A 21,555-nucleotide genomic window follows, 5' to 3' on the forward strand; every position below is an offset into this window, starting at 1 on the left:
TACAGGTCGTTATGGAGACGTGTACGAGGAAATTCGTTTTATTGCCATTCGACCGAATTTCCGTTCGACGAAAAGCTTACCATTAAAAGCGGCTCGCTTGGCGTATTGTTTGCACAGTACATCAAAATAAAACGTATATATTATATGTTTTGTACGTGTGCGTATATAATACATACATAATAAAACTTTTGTTTTTTCTCTCTCTTGCAGTAGTTTTGAATACCACGAGTACGCATATATTTTATGTAATTTATTGTAAATTTAACGACAAACACGATAAAAAGACAAAAACTCGTTATATAGGTTACTTAAACCAAAGGTAGGTACTTAACCTATTTAGTAATAATAAAAAGAAAAGACACGATGCGATTATACTACGTCGTTCGTAAAAATAACATAAAATATAATTCTATACACAGTGGCCATTGGTCATAATAATAATAACAGTATTATGGTTGGCATTTCCGGAACAAGTCGCTCGCTAACGACTTCTTGTACTCTTCCCATCTGTTTTCCACGACAAACTTCCGGAACGACTGTTCGGCTGTTGGGTTGGTGCCGTTCAGAGAGCACACAGTTCTTCCCCAGATGTTGGACCCGTTGTGTTTAGCGAGGAATGACAACGGGACAAGCAGACATTTGACATCAGTTGTGGCAATCACTATCCGATCTGAACGCTTTTCTCCTGTAGATGCATAAAATAGTAAAATACCCATATTTTAATTATCAATAAACATAAAAATTTTTGAAATGATTTATAGTGGTGTCAAGTTGTATTGGTTAGGCGTTGGCCGGTATATCAGCGTCGTTTTGGAAAATAATAGTTTTCCGGCAGGCGTGTTCGGGCGCTATAAAACGTTTTTGAAACTTATTTGGTTTCCGTTTTAGTTTACGAATTTAAGAAGAAGATATGAATAGGATTCGATGATATAAATCAAATAGTATTAATATAATTAATAACTGTATATATGATAACATTATAACTAAATTTGAATTTTTGTCAAACCACTTCGTTTTTGTTACATTTTTATTGAGTTTCTCAAATATTTTTTTATTTTATTTTTTGTTTTACTTAAATTGTTTAATTCTTAATTAACGTTGAGGTAACTAATTAAACTTTTGCCCCTTTGTATGTTATACATTTATTTATTGATTTGATTTAATAAATATATATCATCATTATTAAATATTAATTATGTTATTAAGCTACCGTATGAGTGTATGACAGCTTGTAAAGTATATTAAATATATACATATACGTATAGGAAACTCATTAAATAAAAAATAACTGACTTTCTTATAGTTACTTATGATAATATCCGTGAAAACTAGCATTATTCAAAATATAATGAACTTTTCACCTGTACCCAATTTTCAGTGAGCAAAAGCAATATAAACAATTGCATTTTTATTTTTGTTTAAGCCTACACATTATAAATAATATTTTTCTGTACTAAAATAAAATTAACAATATTCGATTTAGCTCTCTGAGTATAAAATCTACAAAATGAGAGGCATTTAAACAATTATAATACGTTGGTAACAAAATTAAAACTCATCAATCATTTTTTTTAGCCATTCTTAACAAGGATTGTGATTTGTGACGTATTCCCATTTCATCATCCATTTACTTACTTATTTTTAAGGACTATACACAATCATATAGCAACCGGACAACGGCATATTGACGAAGCATGGTTTAATCAATAAAGATCAATTACTAACGAGCCAAGAGAATATGTATATAGCCAAGCGTAATGTTTTGTAAACAAATAAGAAGAAAACTAAATAAATACATAAGCGGATGAGCAATAATTACGCATTGATTGGTTAGTTTGAATTATGTCACATTTTTAATTAAAATTTCACATTTTTGAACTCGTTTTTATTTTAAATTAACATTCCTTATAAATCAACGTTCTTTTATTAACGTATTTTCAACGTATTTAGCATTTTAATAAAAAACAATAATAATAATAATAATGAAAATGAAAAATAAGTATAAAACCAATTATTTAAAATAATTTACAATAGAATTAGGAATGGAAAAACGTATGGAAATATTATTTTAATATTTTTTTCAACATTTCGTCTAATTTTTTTATCGACACTAAAAATATAGGCACATAACCTGTGATAACTATTCTCAGGTGTCACCGATCTTTCTTCAATTTCTATTCCTCACACTTGTGTCCATAGACATTTAAAAAGTGATATTTCTTTAACGTCATCAAGAATGAAACGCCATTAAAATTATATTTTATTCTCAACCCAATAATATGTATCGTCGCTAATGGATAAATAATATCGAGGTACATCCTATTCCCCCTGTAATGCATATAATAACCAATGAAAATGTATAATGATATACGACTCACCCAGACCGAAAACCGAACCTGGACGTAGATCGGAAATCTTCACATAGACTGTCTGCACATTTTTCTGTGTGTCCGAATATGATTGGCCATCGTCATTATAATCTCGGATCATTGTAAAACGGTTGCGGCCATTTACTGTCATTTTACAGATACGGAGTCGCTGCGTGCAAGTACACCGACCTTCGAGAACGAAATAAGCATTCGCCTCGTTGGAGTTACGATTATCGTCTGTACAATACAAAACAAAACTAGACGTTAATATTATTTCAGTATTAAATTTATTTTGATCGATTAAGTTTTAAGCAATTACTCAGTTATAACAATAGTATAGTGTCAACAGGTAATTCAATAATTCAAAATTAATCATCGTAAATAATAAAAAAATAAATAGATCACTACTAATATATAAGCTGGTTACTACTGTGGTAATCAAATTTCCAACATTAAACATCTATAACAATTACAACAATGCAATAGATAATTTGAAATGTTTTCAAAAAATTGATTTTCTACAAACTTAGAATTAAATATTTTTAAACTATATTTAAAAATCGTAATAATTTACACTTCGCAATATACTATACAAAACAATTCACCAAATATTTTCATCTTATTTTTTCATTTAATAACAAATTATAATTCTTATTCTGATTTTTAATATTTTTAAATATTTTTACTAAGTATAATAGTCGACATTGTTTTACGAGGATGTAAAATACATGTTATATTGGATCTAATGTTAATTATACTTTTACAATTTTTAAAAATTATAAATTTTGATGATGAATTTATATACTAAAATGTTCAAACTTACTTTATCTTCCGAACAAATTGTTGTGAATCAATTATTCTGAGATTGTAAGATTAAAAAACTCGAAAACTGTTCGTTCGAATTTTAATTTTAACACGTCAAAATGTTTATGTATAAATAATATATAGAATATATAGCTAAAAAGACTGTTCTAGTTAAAAAAAAAAAAAAACAGAAGTTTGTATCTCTACTGGGCACTTTTTAAATAATTCTAACAATTTCAAAAATTTTAAAATTTGGCATTGAAATAAATTCAAAAAATTCAAAAATCATGTTTTAAATAATTTAATTATTAAAGAAAAAAATAATAAGCATACTTGATAAATCATTAAACATATGGAAACTAATTTAAATAACTTTTACAAATTTAACTTATGATTTTCACAACTATCATACTATTTGTTCGGTTGTTATGTAAAACACCTATATGGTAGAATATTGTAATATTTAAAGTTAGTTCAATTATAAAAAATACTTACATTAGTTATATTTCAATAGCCACTGCGTACACCCAAAAAATTTCAAATATCAATAGATGATAAGCATTTATTTATTTATAGTTTATACTAATATATTTTTATAAAATAGTATGCAATATTTTTATCGTTGCTGCTATTGTTAAATTAAGTTGTTTAGAATTCTATCAGATCAAGGAAACTATATGATAAAATACGAATAATCAATGAATTGATGAAGATGAAATTAAGTGTTACTAGATTACTAATTATCATAACATACTATACTATGCTTATTTTATTACCATTATTATTGTGTGTACTTCTGTATAGAATTTATATAAATTATTGAAACTGTAATATGTGTTAAATTTTTGTTTAAGGACTCTACTTTTAACATAGATAAATCAATACATAATATTTAATTGACATACTCTTTTTTTGGAGAATATATTATTATTTTTATAATAATATCATATCGAAATCGTATTACAAAAATTGAACACTAACTATCATTTAAACAAACAGTTTACGTATTTATCGATCTAGTAATCATACTTGGATTTACTACCACATGCTTATAAAAAGAAAGCAAGATGGTCTATTTAGTTAGTTTTATTTTTAGTTATTTTTTAACGTATTATTGGTAATTATAAGTAAATTAGTAAAGTTAACAAAACTTATGTTGACTTTTTATTAAATTTAGTATAAATATTGTATATGTACATAAATGGTAAATAATATGGAAATAACAATTTATTAACACTTAATTTATTAGTAGTACAATTTTTAAGAAAATAAAAATAACTTACAAATTAATAACAATAATAATAATCATCATGTCATGACTATTATGATATTAATATAGTTAATATAGTTATAATAACTTAATTGACGGTATGTATAATGTAAATTTTTAACATTATTGATAAAATGTTTATTAGAAAAAATAAACATTTGTACATAAATATATTATTAAAATAAATAAGCCGAATAACTATTTCAATTGTTTAAATGTATACACATATTATAATAAAACAATACGAGACAATTAACTGCGTTTTATGCAAATAATGTAGTAGTACTCATAGATTTTACACAACAGACAATTAAAGTCACGCCGGGAGAGTGTGCTTTACTTCAAAGCTCTGTTACCCCCTATCCCTCTCTCTTTCTCTTCTTTCTCCCGTTAGGTATCTCTTTCTTGTACATTTTTTCTCGACCTTATTATTCTTAAAGTACAAGGGAAAAACATTATTTTTATTACCAAATCGTGGATATTAATAGCAGCTTTTTTCTTGTACTTGTAATTTTCAATTCAGTGTTCATCAAATAAAGTATTTTTATAAATTAAATAAATTACACTATATTACTAAATCTAATAAACACACACACACACACACACACACACACACATATATATAAACCATAAATAATAATAAATTTTATTAAAAATAAATATATATATACATATATTGACTTATCGTTAGTTCAAGAAGTAAGACAACTGTCAGCCATAATAATATGTTAATAGTTTTTAAATCATACATTTGAATCATCATTCGATGATTTTCATTTGCCTGCAGCTTATATTAATTTGAGAACCATTTGCATTGCCCATTGTATTCAACGAATGGTTGTATAGTACTACTAAGCATTATAGAATATAGAGAGCTGTTTTGTTATTGCACTGACGCCTTTAATTATGTATTGTTATACGAATCTAATATAGTGAGAAATTTGTTGTATTTCCAAGGTAGTACTACTATATAGAAAACATAGTGCTGTATTCTCATTCCTCTGTAAATGAATTCCAGCGAGATATCCCGTTTGAAATTTCGCTAAAAACCAGAACTTATTTCACGCCTATTTGACAATAATATTTTGCGTTTTAAACGTGTTTTTTTTTCTTATACGTTAAATTTCTCGAATATCATAAAATAATATAGTATAAACGCAGTTCATCCTGGATTTTTCTTCTTTATATAATATATTATAAGATATAGGAATATACTAGATTATCTAATAAACTGGCCATTGTAACTGGCGCACAACAAACACAATAGTTCACAGTAATATATATTGGTATTTCGTTGATCGTAAAAAAAAAATGATCAAAACGAAATTTCTTAAGTCAGACGTGTGACAAATAACCTATATAACACAGTCTGTATATTATAATATTAATTTATTATGCATGCGTATAATAAAAAATTTGTATTCAAGTATTAAACTTAGCAGTTTAGCACACGTTCGTAGTTTTACGTCACTCGATTACAACTACGACGATTTTTATTTTTCACTCAGTTCTAAAAATAAAAACAACCTTATTTGGTAATATTATGTCTCGTCTTTCGAGTACCGATTATACTATACAGAGCCAAATTCGTAAAGATGAATGTCATAGGCAGTTTGCGTAAGGGGTAATTATGTATTTTTATAAAGAGGAGAGGGTAGGACATGACACTTGGGCACAATTCCAAACGACAAACCCTTAACTTACTCATGATTCACTAAATAATATTATACTATTAATGCTGTAAATTATTAAGAATCAGACTGACAATCATGATTTTTGGTACGTGTATTTTTCGTTTACGAAACTATTTAATTAAATTATTTAAGTAATTTTTATTACTGTTTATTTTTAAACAAACCGAATATTTACATTTTAGACGTTAATGTATTAGTATTCTAAACGTGGTTTACAGTAACAATTAAAATTTAATTCACTAAATAAAACAAATACAACTCAATAAATGTACGAGTACATTGAATTGCATAAATTTTGTTTTGGTAATTGGTGTTAGCGAACTGAGTACACTAGTTGTTGCAAAAGACATATATAATATATTACTATAAACAGTGACTTAAAATTATGTATCTTTGTTTTGCTTGTCTTATTTAAGGTAATTAAGGTAATTAATACCTCAATTTTGAAAAACATAAGATTAGTATAACGAAATTAATCTATAATATATTTAACACGATTAATTCATAAGTAATTGATTAATTTGATTTAAAAATGAATCTGGAGTTTTGTATGTACGTCATTATGTATTTAGTAAAAAATAATATCTAGTATGTAATATTTTTATACTAGCAAACTAATAACATTTATATTTTTAGTTTATAGACAATACATATCGATAAGTTAAGACAATACCACTTAAAAAAAATTTGAAATAATATAGTTAATATTCCCCTATACTATGCAAAATAACTCTACTATTTTCCTTATTTTTCGTCATTACTATTGTATTTTCACTTATAGATATGTAAATTAATAACCATGATTATGCAAAATTGTACTTTGATACCCAGGTAGCTGATACAAGTAGTCTATATACTTAATTATAATAACTTACGTAGAATGATTTTCAAAACGTATATAGTCACATAACGCGTAGAAAAATTAAATTATTTGTGATCGATATCAGCATCAGTAACAAAAAAAAAAAATTGTATCCTCTATCGTATTATGCTTTCAATACATTCTTACGCATCATATCGAACGATCATTTTACTTTTCATTCATTAATTTATATAGACGTCGATAGATACAACATGTGGTTAGTATAGTTGTGCCCCGTTTACTTTTAGCACATTCTTACTAAGAAGAGTGTAATACATTTATTTATATATATATATATATATATATTATTATTATTATATTTGTGTTGTTTGTGTGTGAGTGTGTGTGTGTGTGTGTATGTGTGTGTCTATGAAATAAAACAAACAATAGGAGAAAAGTTTTTGTTTGAAAAAAAAACAATACTCTGGAGAGAGTCAAAGTTATTTTTAACGTCAAATAACGAACGCCTCGTGGTCATTTTCGTTCAAAGAAAATATATAAAACTCACTTAAACAGAATATATATATATATATATATATATTTATGGTATGTGCTATCGTAGGTTTAAATAAGGTTCAAATATAAAGTCTGTATCATGTGGTTGCATTATCTACACAACCATACAATGGCATAGTGGTTACGCGTCAGCGTAAGTTGCAAAGGGTCGTGGGTTCGGAGCCCACGCACTGACCGTCATTTTTATCGACTATTATTTTCCGTCTATGTTTTACGTATGGTTATGACCAATCGTTGTGGCCATATTTTAATTTGGTCATTCTTATCACGATCCAAACTACATTACATCGTTTAGTCACAAGATCTGAAACGTTGTAGTGTAATTATTTATTTATAATATTGTTTATTATACGGTATTATCTGCGTATGAAAAGGTCACAATTGACGATTACAATTTTATGTGATTTTTTCTATTCGTTGAATGCCAATTTTTCACAAGACCGACAAACAATGTCTCATGAATTTCTTTTTACCTTATAGCTATGCATTAAAACAAAATATGTGTATTTTTGTATGAATCTTCATACTATACACCTTAACGACATATGTTTTGAGTTTTGAATATTCGCAAGACGAGTAGCAGGTGTTTGGCGTGATTCCAATGATTATGCAAGCTGCTTACAGCAAATATAACAAAACGCAAAACAATTGATTTTTTACAGTACAAAACGAACAATCACAATGTGTCTTGTCGTTAAATCTGCAATGTATTGAAAAACAAATCAAACGCATGCTTTTGTTGACAGTCTATGTCCATCATTTACAAGTATAATTTATTTATATATGTATATAAGCGCGGATGTGCATATTTTTATGTAGGTTTGACTAATAAACGCATTATTTTAAATTATTATTAATTTTCATATGGTTTTTGAGAAATGTTCAAAATTAATGGAATCCTAAATAATCTATTAATAGCTGATAACTGGTTTTAAAATATTAACTAAATTAAAAATAGTCGCAAAACCATAATTATCTTTGATAGATAATATTTTCTAACTTATGCAGTATTTCCGATTAGTCAGCCGTGACCGCAGCAACATCATAGGTAAACTTTATAGTCTTGTCATGTATTATAAATTATATTTCATTCCTGTTTATACCATTTTAAAGTTTAATTTAGTATCTCTTTCAAACATATTAGTACATAGTATTATATCTATTATGGATGTACCTGTGGAAAAAAAATATATAGAAAGAGTAAGTTTTGAGCTAGGGCACAGTCTACAAATACCTACTTCATATTTTTATTTTTATTAATATAAAAATACATTTTTCTTTTATCTTGATAATTTTAAATTCTCTATATTTATTTAATTAAATTTCAATTAATAATCTTTTATCTTTATTTAGATAATATTTTAATGATATAGTATTTTAACTTTCCTTTTTAATCTTGTTTGATATTTTTGCACGGTATGATTTACCATACGGCGCAATGTATAGGTAAAATAGGTACATAAATATTCATTGAAACGTTCAACGATTACGTCTAGAATTTAAGAATTTGCTAAAGCAAACTCAGTGACGTAATAAGGATAACAATAAAATACCACCGCTTTAGATTTCAAGGTTTTTTGGGGATTTTTAAGCACTAATATAAATGTATTACAACGAACGACTTACGAGTCTACAACTGTTACGTTTTCAGTTTTATCGTAGTTTATTCGTGTTGATGAAATATATTGTTTTCATAGTTTTAGACTTTGATCTAATATCACATTCTGATTATTGTTTAATATTATTAAATCAATAGCTTATTTTCAAAAATAAAACTCGGTTTAAATTCTAAAAAATTAAATTATTAAAAAAATTCACTTATATTATTTCTAGTTAGTAAATTGGACAATTATTTTATAACAAAAAATCTGAAGATTTAACATATACGATTTAAATGTTAAGTGTTTTTAAGTTCTTGAAAACATTTTGTATCCAAATGATTACCGGTGATTCATTTTTTTAAAGTTGAAAAAGTGACATGAGCAGTATCGTCATTTTACCTAGGGCAACAAAAAACTAAATCCGTCTCTGAGCATACTTCGTATAATAAATAACAAACAACAAACATATGTATATATTATATATATTTTTCATTTAAACTACTAAACTGCTGATTTTAATCGAAGCTAGATTCTAGCCGCTAAGTAGTCTTGTCAAATCTGTCAGTTAATTCCGTACAAACCCGCAATTGATAACTTGTATAATTTCCGAGGTATTTGTAATTTAAGCTGGAGGAATATTTATTTTCACTGTTTGATTTTAAATGTTATGAATTGAAAGTTTTTCATTGCTTAGCTACAGTACGTTTTACAACAATATCGTTGCTTTTGAAAACAGATTTTTCCTATACACAACAGTTCCGGAATTTTTAAACTGGATATAATATACTTAAATCCCCAGAGGTTTTTATAATTTTAATTTAAATACACATATCGATCGCTTTTCGTTCTACTTATTGCATATACGTCTTAATTATATGGTATGATATCAATACATTTATTTATAATTTTATTAGATGATTTTACAACTGATTTAAACAATTAACTGCCACATCTAACCATTACTAAAAATCCTTCTACTATTTAAGTAGACTAAAAAAAAAAATTAATCATGTTAATTCTAGTAAAATTCTCTGAGATTTGTTACCTGTAAATTGTTTGCAATGTACTTTTCACGTGTAGTAAAATTTAAATACTAATAATCAATTTTATACTATAATTTTATCTATAATATTATTATTTAACTTAAAAATTGTTAATAGTTAATTTCTTAAGCCATCCTTTTTATTTTCAAATAGCATTATTCTGTAATAAATGTTGTGTATTCCCTTCTTTTTTTTAATAACATTCGTCATAATGGCATAATTATTTAATAAATAACCACAATAATGCTGATTTTATTATTATTTTTTTAATAATAAAGAGGGCCCATTCATATAATATTATAATATTGTTTAAAAATGGACTATAATATTATTATGTTTTTTTTCGTCAATACGGCTAAAAGCCATATAATAATAATATACAGTATTTTAGTTTTGCATATTTACCTCTATCTCACCAACTATAATAATATAACGAAAAATCGTTTATTTTTCTCTATTGTAAAATCATCATACCCAGCTTAAACTTATTATGCAGGAACGCATAGCCATCAAATCTGTAAAATAGATTTGGTACCATGTCGAAAAACATAAAATAATATTAATGTATAATTTATACTTTTTACAACACGTATATCACTATGTATTGAACTTAAAATAAAATATAATGATTGTCATTCGAATATCTTATATCATATTTTGGTATTTAATTCGTGTGATGAAAAGGATTAGAACACAAACAGTCGGAGCTAGTTATTAGATATATTGTCTGAGAAATAAATTCATTGCCCGTCAGATTTATGACTGATTTACAGATTTTTCACTTGGTAAATATTGTTTGCAGTTTTAAATCTCAAACGCGTTCTTTTCCACACTTAAAGCGTACAAGCTATTTATTTTTTCAATTCGTCGACAGCCCGTATTATGAATGTATTTATTACGTACATAAAATTTTAATAAAAGGGATCCCCAAGATCTACATTTATCGTGTATATATTATATATATTTATGTACTCGCACATACAGTAAATGGCTGCATAATTATTTTTCTTCCGAGAAATCGTTTTGAATTTAGTACTCCATTTTTTTCGTCAGACGTCGTACAGATTTATCGCTATTGACCCAGCAAAAAATTACCATCTGACAAATACTACAATGATCAATCTTGCAGGTATCATAATAATATAAATCGCACATAGATTCCTCACAGTGTCCTATGCGAATCCTGATATTTGTGATTTCATCAGTTTTTAAATTTTGGATAATATTATATAGTTGGTTTTATATAATTGTTTTTGTTTTTTAAACCGGTGTTTTTTCTTATTTTAAATACATAAATCAAAAAATAGTGTTAAACTTACGTGCAATTCAGTAACTGATCACCTAGATCTACTAAAATAATCTAAATAAATTCAGAAACAATTGAATTAATTTAAAAACAATCATCTGTTTAATTACTAAACTACAAGTTAGATCTAAGTACACTTAATAAAACATAAAATTCCAGATCAAAATATCTCTAGTAAAAAATGTATATTTCTAGTATAAAATATATATTGATATAATTTATATCTCTAACAGAAATATCTTTTAAAAAAATATCTCCTAAAAAAACATCTCTATGATGTTAATTATATAGCCTACCCGTAGAGCACTCATAATAAGGATTTCATGTAATATAAAATTGGTCGTTGGAATATTGTGATTTTTTTTTGTTACAAACATTAAAGTATATACATAAAAATCAGTCCAAATATTACAAATATAAGTAATAAATATTATAAAAACTAATTTATAATTTCTTGTTTATAATAGTGTTATATAATTAAAAAATATATATAAAATATAATAACAATAATAAGATATGGTACGTATTAAGATATATTTTGTTTAACAAGTATTTCTATTAGAATTATTTTCATCAAAGATGCTTTTTACTGGTATAGTTAACCAAAAATTTAGTTAGTAAATTTAATACATTAATTCAATATACTTATATATTTTTAGCATATGATGTATGTGCGAGTATGAAATATTCTTTCCTAGAAGTAAAGAGGTTAAAGAGTAAAAAAACATAACATATTTTTAATAAGCTATATTACTTTAATTTACTGTTTTATGAATAATATATTTTTATAACTATTTAAGTTTTAAACACAAGCATTTTATTTATTAAAAACTATCTTTCTCATAACCACCTCAAGCTGATCAGGAATGTAGGACGTCGCAGAGTTTTGCACGGCGATCGCTACACTAGAAATATTTTGTATGGAGTATATATTTTACGAGTACATTAAACCATATATGGCGTCTCCATTTTATAAATGCATAGTATAATAATTTTTTTGATCTGAATAATTCATTTAACTTTGTCTTGTTTAATATTACAGTGAATTTATTATCAAACTTAAAAATAAGAATATAAACAAGTGCCCTTAGAGGTTTTATTTTGAAGAGATTAGTAAGCATTTTAAAATGTATAAATAATTTAGATTTTTAAAATGCTCTAACTCACTTTAAAATAAAAATATAAAAAAAAAGCCTATGGGGTTCAATAGATACTATTTATACTTATAAATTAAATTATAAGTCAATTTATTATTATATAATACATTTAGATTAATTCAAACTATAACGATAATGGACAATTTTATCAGCAAATGCACAGAAAATGAAAAATTACAGAAAAATTGTATCATTTGTCACAACAGTAACAAATTTCAATATATAATATTGATTACGTTAATATCGTATTATTATATTATATTTTACTAGACTTATGTGCAAGATTTCATCAAAGGTGTTAAACTGTTTGTATATTCCTCCCGTAGTTTCAGTTTGTTTACCAGTTATTTGCTGTATTTCATGCCAAGTCAATATAACCAATTTATTTTACAATTTAAAACATACCAACGACGTTTAGTGGTCTAAAATATAATGTTTAAGTCCAAAACAAAGAATAAAAAATAATTGTTAACAACCTATATGCAATAAAAATATAATACACTATGAAAAAAAAAAAATAAATAAATACAATTATATGTTTTTTGGGGTGAAAAGAGGTATAAAAGGTTTACCGTGTAATGAGATCAATAATGTTATAAGATTATAGTTTCAATATTTTTGTCTATTTAATAGAACTTCAAGAAACAGCGTATTTTAGCCATGGTCATTTAAAACTTGGTGACGATACTGAATGTCTAGATATCGAGATATGTGAAAAAACATACTGTTTACTCAGACGCGTGAAATAAAATAATATAATTTCCAAACGTTAAACGAAAAAAAAAAATAAAAAAAGGGAAACACGTAAACGTCGGTGTGGTCCAATACAAACGGTCGGGGTCACGTTTAAAAATGTCAAATTCAATAAATAACGGTTAAGTCTTGTCTCTCTTCCAACCTCTCCTCATCACCACAATTACCCACGATCGTCCCACAAAGGTCTTCGGGGAAGTCCAGACCTATGATACTAGCGATATATGCCACACCACAAGAAGGTTATAGATTATACTTGCGGGATAGCTCCACGTGACATCGAAAATGTGGAGGGTATTTTTGTTTTTTTTTTTTTTTTTAAACAAAGTATTTTAAAAACACGTTTATTTAAAAAAAATACCCACATTATTTATTAACAAATGATCAGCAAAATACACTATTAAATCCTATTTTAAATGCGTTTAAACCATTAAATTCGTTTCACAATATTATAATATAGCTGTAGGTATAATGATTATGTTTAAGTTAGATTTTTTATCCTATCACGCTATCATTATCATAAAGTCTTTGATTATTTTTTTTTTATTACTAATATATATTAATGTCAGTATTTAGTTTTAAACTACAAAAAAGCCAAATGTTAAAAATTTGAACGAGTAGATTTTTAGTTATTAAAATGTATATATTAAGGGTAATAATTCTTAACAATGATTTTAAAAAAATATAAAAAAATGTAATATTAGATCTTTTAATCTAATTTTTATTATATTTGGACAATATTTTAAAATAAATACATTTTAATAAGCTAATATTGATTACCAAATTTTTTAAATTTATAGACCCCATCAATTCAAACCTATTACCATGGGCCTATTTTTAGTACAACAAATTAAATAATTCAAAAACTACTCGTTCATATTTTAATTTTAACAAGTCAAGATTTTCTGATATTATATTGATTTTCTTAAAATATACATTTTATTATTACGTGTTTGAGTGCATAACATACACAATATCATTTAATTATAAAATATATGATAAACCATGTTCGTAAAATCTATTAAGTATTTTTTTACCGTTCTCTATATCAATAACTTAGAATGTTAAATATTTGAATATACATCTATATGTATACACTTTGGCAAGATGTGACCAGATATTGTTTTGTTGATTTATTTATTTATTTGTTTTTATTTTATTTTATTTCATTTCATTTCTTTTTTTTTTTTTTTTTTTTTGTCAAGTTAGACCTACAGTTATTTATTCTCAGGAGATTGGCTTAAACATTTTTAAAGTACCGTAAACAATAAGTTAAATACAAATGGTACTTCTGTGGCCGTATTATCAATAAGGTACATACCATTTCTGATAAATTATTCAGAGTCGACTCTTAATAAATTCCTACGAGAATTTGGTCACCTACAATAGTACAATATAAGCCAGCAAAGTCGATTAGGAGTATACAACCAGGAGAGGCCACCACCACGCGCCGACGCTTCCATATAATTTATTTAAATTATTTTTAATGTACTAAGTGTATATGTAATACCTAATTAGTGAATACGGGTTTTTTAATATTTAACATATTTATGTTTGTCTTAATCGTTCACCGGTAACCAAATACAAAGTAAAAAATGAGAAATTTGAATTGGTACAAAACTCAATGAATCACAAGAGATTTAATAATTTATATTGCTGAATGACTGTATTTACAATCTGGTCTGATTTGGGAATAAAATAAAACAATTAATCAGAGTCTAAATAAATATAAGTTTATGATAGGTAAAATTGAAAAAGTGCAACTACTTTTTTTATATGGATAGCGCACATAATTTATTTTGCAGGTAATTTGTATTTTGAAGTTTCATATCGATGAAATATCCAGACGTAATTTTATTAATATATCTTAATATATAATATTTTGAATATAGTTACATTGACAGTCTAAACTTATTGCAAAAAATATCGTTAGATGTACTCCAAATGAACACTCCTAATAGTTTTTGCTATACCTATACCATATTAGGTACAAGTAAAATATTTTGTTCTAAGTAGCTCCATGTATTAAATATTAACATTTTATGACGATTTAATAACTTTTATTTCTTTCAAGATAGTAAGTAAAAATTAAAATATTGAACATTACAGTTATATTATAGTTATTTTACTCTTGCCGCTTCGTGGGTATAAATTGTCATATAAATAATTATAATTATTATTATATGTATAAATAAATAATCGTTTCAGTCAATTTTCGTTATTTATTTTTAAACTTGAACGCCTGCAAACAAGTTACATTTTACGAATTTTTTGAAACTTAAAAATTTCTTAAATCACTACTGTCTGTTGGGCAATCGCATTGATAACGATAACAATTTAAAATCATCTAAAATTTGAATCAATTATTTTTAAACATTTAATGCTGTTAATGAAAAGGATGAACAATTATATATTAATGTGTAATATTAACGCACCCTATGTACTCATAGACCAAAAAAGTAATAAATAACACTAATTAATAATTATAAGAAATTATATTTGATGGTTTATAGGTTATATATTATATTGGTTGTATATTGTGGTATATACTGTGAAAAATTACGGAAAATTGTTTTAAAAACAAATTATAAATAAACATTGTAAAAAATGTATTAAATTTAATAATAAATAATTTAAAATAATTTTAAGTTAAGACTTTTTGATAGCATAAGTCACCAAATAACTATTTTTACAATATTAAAATTTTAACGAAATATTTTTCTCTTTATTATTTTTAAAAAGTAAGTCTATTTTTTTTTTCATTTTGAGCTCCCAAAAGACCAATTTTCAATAAGAAACCTCTTTCAAAGTTGATGATCTGAGCATTTTTTCTGCTAAAAAAAGGTGCGAAAAAAACCACATCATTGTAAAATCAATACATTCTTCGCCCCGCTTAGAATCTAATAAAATATTGGTGTATAATATTAAATGTTTAACAATATTTTTCAAAGTAAATCAATCCTACAAGATATCTTTTTTATATCCTATTTTTATATTGCTTAATATTTTATGTTTTTGGACTATTGGGTACTACAAGTGTTAATTTTCAGCAATTTTGAGAATTTAACCACAAACTTTCTTTAGTATGGACATTTTGGTAAATTAACTTTTCAACCAGAGAACACTTTTAAAGATTATGATTGAAGCATGTTTCCTTAAAGTTTTTTAATTGTGAGTATATTTTTATAAGCTTTTCAAAAAGTATTTAGAGCTTTAAAGCTTTATATTAAATGCGTTTGTTATAGATTTTTAGATTTAACTTCCGTACTATAGCTATTAACAATTTGAGAATGAACAATCAATTCCCTAAGGTGTTCTCAACTTTTAACTGATATTCTAGAATATTTTATTTTCAGATTTGAGTTAATTCCTGATTTGAAGTTCAGAAAAAAAAATAAATTTCCCATCGAGAATCTAAAGTCGGATAAAGAAAGTAATTGGTACTAATATGAAAAGTTTAGTATTATACTGTTATGCGTTATGCCAAGACAAAGTCATTATGGTAACTATAATCAGAAACCTAAATCGATGATCTATAATTATAATTGATTATTAATCCTATATGATTGAGTTTTTAGCAGTTTATTCACGAGCAAATTGTATTATTTTTCAATCATATTTAGTCATGATTTTTTTTTTTTTTTTAAGATATTAAAATAGATCTATTAAATAAGAAAATATATCTAATAATAAAAACAAAATTGATCATTTTATCAATATGATCATAGACAAATTCACATTTCATTAAACTTATATAAATACCTATAAAAATTTAGGGATCTAATATATAGCAATAATAAAAAACATAATTTAGTCTAATTTCAAATTTTTGTATTTATACAATTTTTTATACCATATATTATTAGAAATACATTTTTAACATTTATATTAAAATGCATTATTTTTTTTAAATACTCAATACTTAATATAAATATTTTTTTCAGTATTTGTCATACAATATTTGTACGTGAAGTTTCCTCAATACCACCACATTATGAAATTTAGTGTTTAAAAAAATGTAGGCAGTATTAAATCCATTAAATATAATTGTGAATGCAGTTTTTAAATTTGTAAACTATCAAGGACTATGGAAAATAAAAATAAATAAGTCGAAAAGCCTTTATTAATATGTAATATGTATTTTCTCGATATTTCCATTATATGAGAATCAATGAGAGTTTCTTTGAAGCTACTGATTCTAAACAGAAGTATATAGAAAAAAGGTCAAGTAGTTTAATCAAAAGGTACATTTTTACACCCATATAATAATTAAGAACACATTGAAATATTATATTAAATACACTATTACGTATAACAAAAAATATGTACAATATATAATCGTGTCTTTCATTATCAATAAGTGACACACACTTAAATAAAAATTTTATGTGCACCTTTTATATGAAATTAATTTTTAAAAGTACTATAACGCGTGTTTATATACATATTATACTTTAATATTCTGATGTCTCATCAACAGTTAACAACAACAATGCTAACTCTCATTTTAGATTTTAGAGAAGTGATGAATGTACTAAATATCGATTTTATAATGATGTGCTTTTTTTTAGAACACTATAAGTAGTCAATCCAATACTTCGATTTTCAATTTTGAGAATGGTTTTTGATTGATCTAGTCTTTACTTTAAAGAGGTCAGAATTAAAAATATACAATACATTTTCTTTGTAATTGGAAAAAGTGGGAATTTTGATATGAACCTAAGTTTAAAAAAAACCAATTTTAGTTTTTTGATATAAATTAAGTATAAAGAATCAAGTAAACATTTAAATTTTTTTATAAGCTATTAGGTAGATGACTTTTTTTTATTTATTTGTATCTAACAATTTTATGAGTAATTTCTAAGTTATTAAATTCAAGGACAATAGAATATTGGCAAATATTTCGAGTTAAGAAAAATTTGGAAAACTCTTAAAATTACAAATTTCAAAAGCATCCAATCGTTCCATTTCTGAGCATAATTTACACAAAGAAAATAACAAAAAAAATTTTTTTTTTTTTGAAATTCTTTAATAGATTTCAGTAAGGGGTACTTTTATCTTATTCTGTAAGAAATTTAATTTTACTTTAAAATTTATATTAAACAATATCATAATTATAGTATTAAAAGTACATATATATTATGTTTAATTTAATTCACAAAATTAAACTGGAATTCTATTACTAATAATAAAATTGTAAATTTAAATTATTTTTTATAAAGTAGTTATAGGAACATGTAAATAATATTTAGCACATATCACTAAAATTGATAAATTTAACCTAATCATGATCATTATTAGATCATGATATATTTAATGACTTATTATTTTCGCCAGCAAACAAAAATTATGAATAATTATTAGTACGGCTATGTTTATCGAAGATTAGATGCGTCTACTAATTTTAGATTCTGAGCAAAGCGATAAATATATTGATTTTACAATTATGCGTGTTTTTTATTTTGTGTGTATATATACATGATAATTAGTCAAAAAAAATTTTAATATTCAACTTTTAAGATGGCTTTTTACATGGTGAATCGAATCTAGTTAATACTTTAAAGTGGAAAAAATTAAAAGTTGTCAGTATTTTTCAAAATAATCACGAAAAGTATAAAAACATAAAAAATAGGAATTTTGACACACAACCGATATTTGAAAAAATAAATTTTGTTTTTTCGTATTATTTAAAAAAAAAGATCACACATAAATTGTTGTTACATTTATGTAAAAATACACAGTATTCATAGACAAAATTAATTTTCATAGATGTTTGAAGTTCAAATTTAGACCAAATTTTTCAAAATCACAAAAATTTTCCAATAATTTTGAAGTTAAAAATTTATAAAATGTATAATTTTTATATTTTAAGCATGTGAATTAATTTTTTCCCTTATAAATAAAATAACATACAAATTAATTTTATAGATATTTTTAGTTCTAATTTGAACGAAATGACGTTTATTTACTATGAATAATTACGATGTTTATTATTTTTTTTTAGTTTAAAAAACTATTTATGGTAACATAAAACTTTATACTTACTGATATATATTTTAAAAACACAATGAAATTTTAAAATCTCGTGTTTTCTTTAAAAATCATTTCAATTTACAATATTGTAATGCTAAAATTAATTAATTTATCTAATAACAATATTTAAAAAATTCAATCTCCGTTCAAAATTGTTTTTCGTATACATTGATCTATAATTGAAATCAATTTTAACACACATATTACAGTGACCCACTCGACACCTACCATACAGCAAAGCAGTATCCACTTGCCCACCTTTTTAAATTGTAAACTATATAGTTGAACTTCATAAATTCTTTGTAAACGGTATATTATGCTGTACGCGTACACAACACATTTTTCTAGAGACTTTAAAAACTCGAAAGAATTTACTCACGTCTAAATATTTTCCAGACAGACATTTTTTTTATGCAAAATGTACGTGATCAGCTGAATATCTATTTGACGATAGACTAGTTGCATATACATACCGTAAACGATGCTTCTCGCCGGAAACCGTCTTACGGCCGAAGTTTTGGCGCATTCGCGTCTTTCTAGTTCTGACAACGCAGCAAGAGGCCATACCGAAGTCACGGCGTCCGCAACTTCGTTTAGCTGCTTTTGAACTGACGCCATGAGTGTGCAGTCCAATTGTTGGTCATCGGACGATCTGTTCATGACTATATGCACAGCGTTTCTGAACGCTTCCATTCTATTGAACTGACCGAAAAATAACTGTAAAATGACCGAAAAAAAACAAGAATCGTCGAAATATGCCTGAAAATTCCAGGAAATGTTTTAGTACCGGTCTTAAATACAATATCGGACTGAACTATGCCAAGAAGTGTACACATCAAAATAATTACACTCAGCTGTTTGATCGATGGCAGTTACGTAGACGACACGATTGTCATACAGCAGTCATACTATTGACGAAACTATAATATATAGCTGCTTAATAGAAAATAATATAATGCATAAATTAAGTTTGGAATATTATGATAAAAATATGCAACTCAAATTTTATATACTATGTAGACAAATTACTAATATGAAAATATTTTATTTGTTTGTATAAAATTATTTTTTTACCATATTCCTTAATTGTATTGAAACGATTAGTTAAGTATATTCAACTAATGTATTACTTAGTTTTAATTGACCACTTTATAGTACATACTATTTGTACATTTATTTTTATTGTACACATTAACTATATGTAGAAACTGTTTTAGTATTTTAATTTGTTATATTTTATACTTTATAATAGTTATATTCGGGTTCAAGATACTAGCTGAGTTTGGAATATGTGGTTATTTAATAGATATTATCCATAGTTTAAAAATTCGTATATTCGAGATTCGCATTTACTTCTTTAAAAAATATATTTTCCATTATTTATGTAAAAAACATTGCAGTAGTAATCAGCTAATCCATGCGAACACGTACGAATATTCATATTAAATAATATTATATATATATATATATATATATATAGTTATATAATATATCTTATATGTAAATGAATACATATAACTTATTAACTTTATTATTGGAGCATATAAAATAAATTTATTACTATGTAAAACTACAAAATCTAATATAATAAACTCATATTAAATAAAAATTCTTCACTGAAGTTAGTAATCCTGAAAAACGATCAATATTCTTGCATGAGTATTAAAGTTGTTATTACAATTATAATATTTGAAAGATAATTATTATTTTTAATGGAAATTAATATATTTTTATTTACAGTTAATACTCGTATTATAACGATGGAGTTATATAGATATTATTTTATTAAGTATACAAACCGTAAAATGTATTTACACAATCGAATATTATTTCTATACCATCGTTCTTATGAATGAACCAATAATCTATTTTAGTCAATGGATGGTTTTAGATTCAATATCTACGTGTAAGCTTCTGTAAAGATTACTATTGTAAATTGAATTTTCATCACATTAGATCTTCTCGATATTATGTGACATCTGCACACTCTGGTAAAAATAAAAAAGTAAATAAATAAAAAATGCATTAGAAAAATTCATTACGCAATACAGTAAAACTTTTCCAAAAATAAATCTATCCTATTCATAAATGTCCTAAGTTAAATTGGTTGTGTAATTTTATATATATATATATATATATATATACAA

At 25.1% G+C, this 21,555-nt stretch overlaps 1 protein-coding gene across 1 annotated transcript; it reads right to left on the reverse strand.

Annotated features, from left to right (window-relative positions):
* Positions 1-297: 297 nt before the first annotated feature.
* On the reverse strand, positions 298-20,191 carry LOC112595789. Its single transcript, XM_025341124.1, has 3 exons — positions 19,882-20,191; positions 2,379-2,606; positions 298-685 (listed from the first exon to the last, which is right to left on the reverse strand). Exons 1-3 carry the CDS (start codon positions 20,099-20,101, stop codon positions 450-452), a joined length of 684 nt encoding a protein of 227 aa, XP_025196909.1. The 5' UTR covers positions 20,102-20,191; the 3' UTR covers positions 298-449.
* Positions 20,192-21,555: the final 1,364 nt, after the last annotated feature.

This window comes from Melanaphis sacchari, unplaced genomic scaffold, assembly GCF_002803265.2.
Source record: "Melanaphis sacchari strain LSU unplaced genomic scaffold, SCAv2.0 Contig2_pilon_pilon, whole genome shotgun sequence".
NCBI classification, from domain to species: domain Eukaryota; kingdom Metazoa; phylum Arthropoda; class Insecta; order Hemiptera; family Aphididae; genus Melanaphis; species Melanaphis sacchari.

Excerpts from the sequence above, each read along its gene's own strand:
- LOC112595789 (XM_025341124.1), bottom strand. The coding sequence starts at position 20,101 with ATGGAAGCGTTCAGAAACGCTGTGCATATAGTCATGAACAGATCGTCC. Across the intron at positions 2,607-19,881 it reads GGCGAGAAGCATCGTTTACG|ACGATAATCGTAACTCCAAC; the intron begins GTATGTATATGC and ends TGTATTGTACAG. Across the intron at positions 686-2,378 it reads AGGTTCGGTTTTCGGTCTGG|GAGAAAAGCGTTCAGATCGG; the intron begins GTGAGTCGTATA and ends ATGCATCTACAG.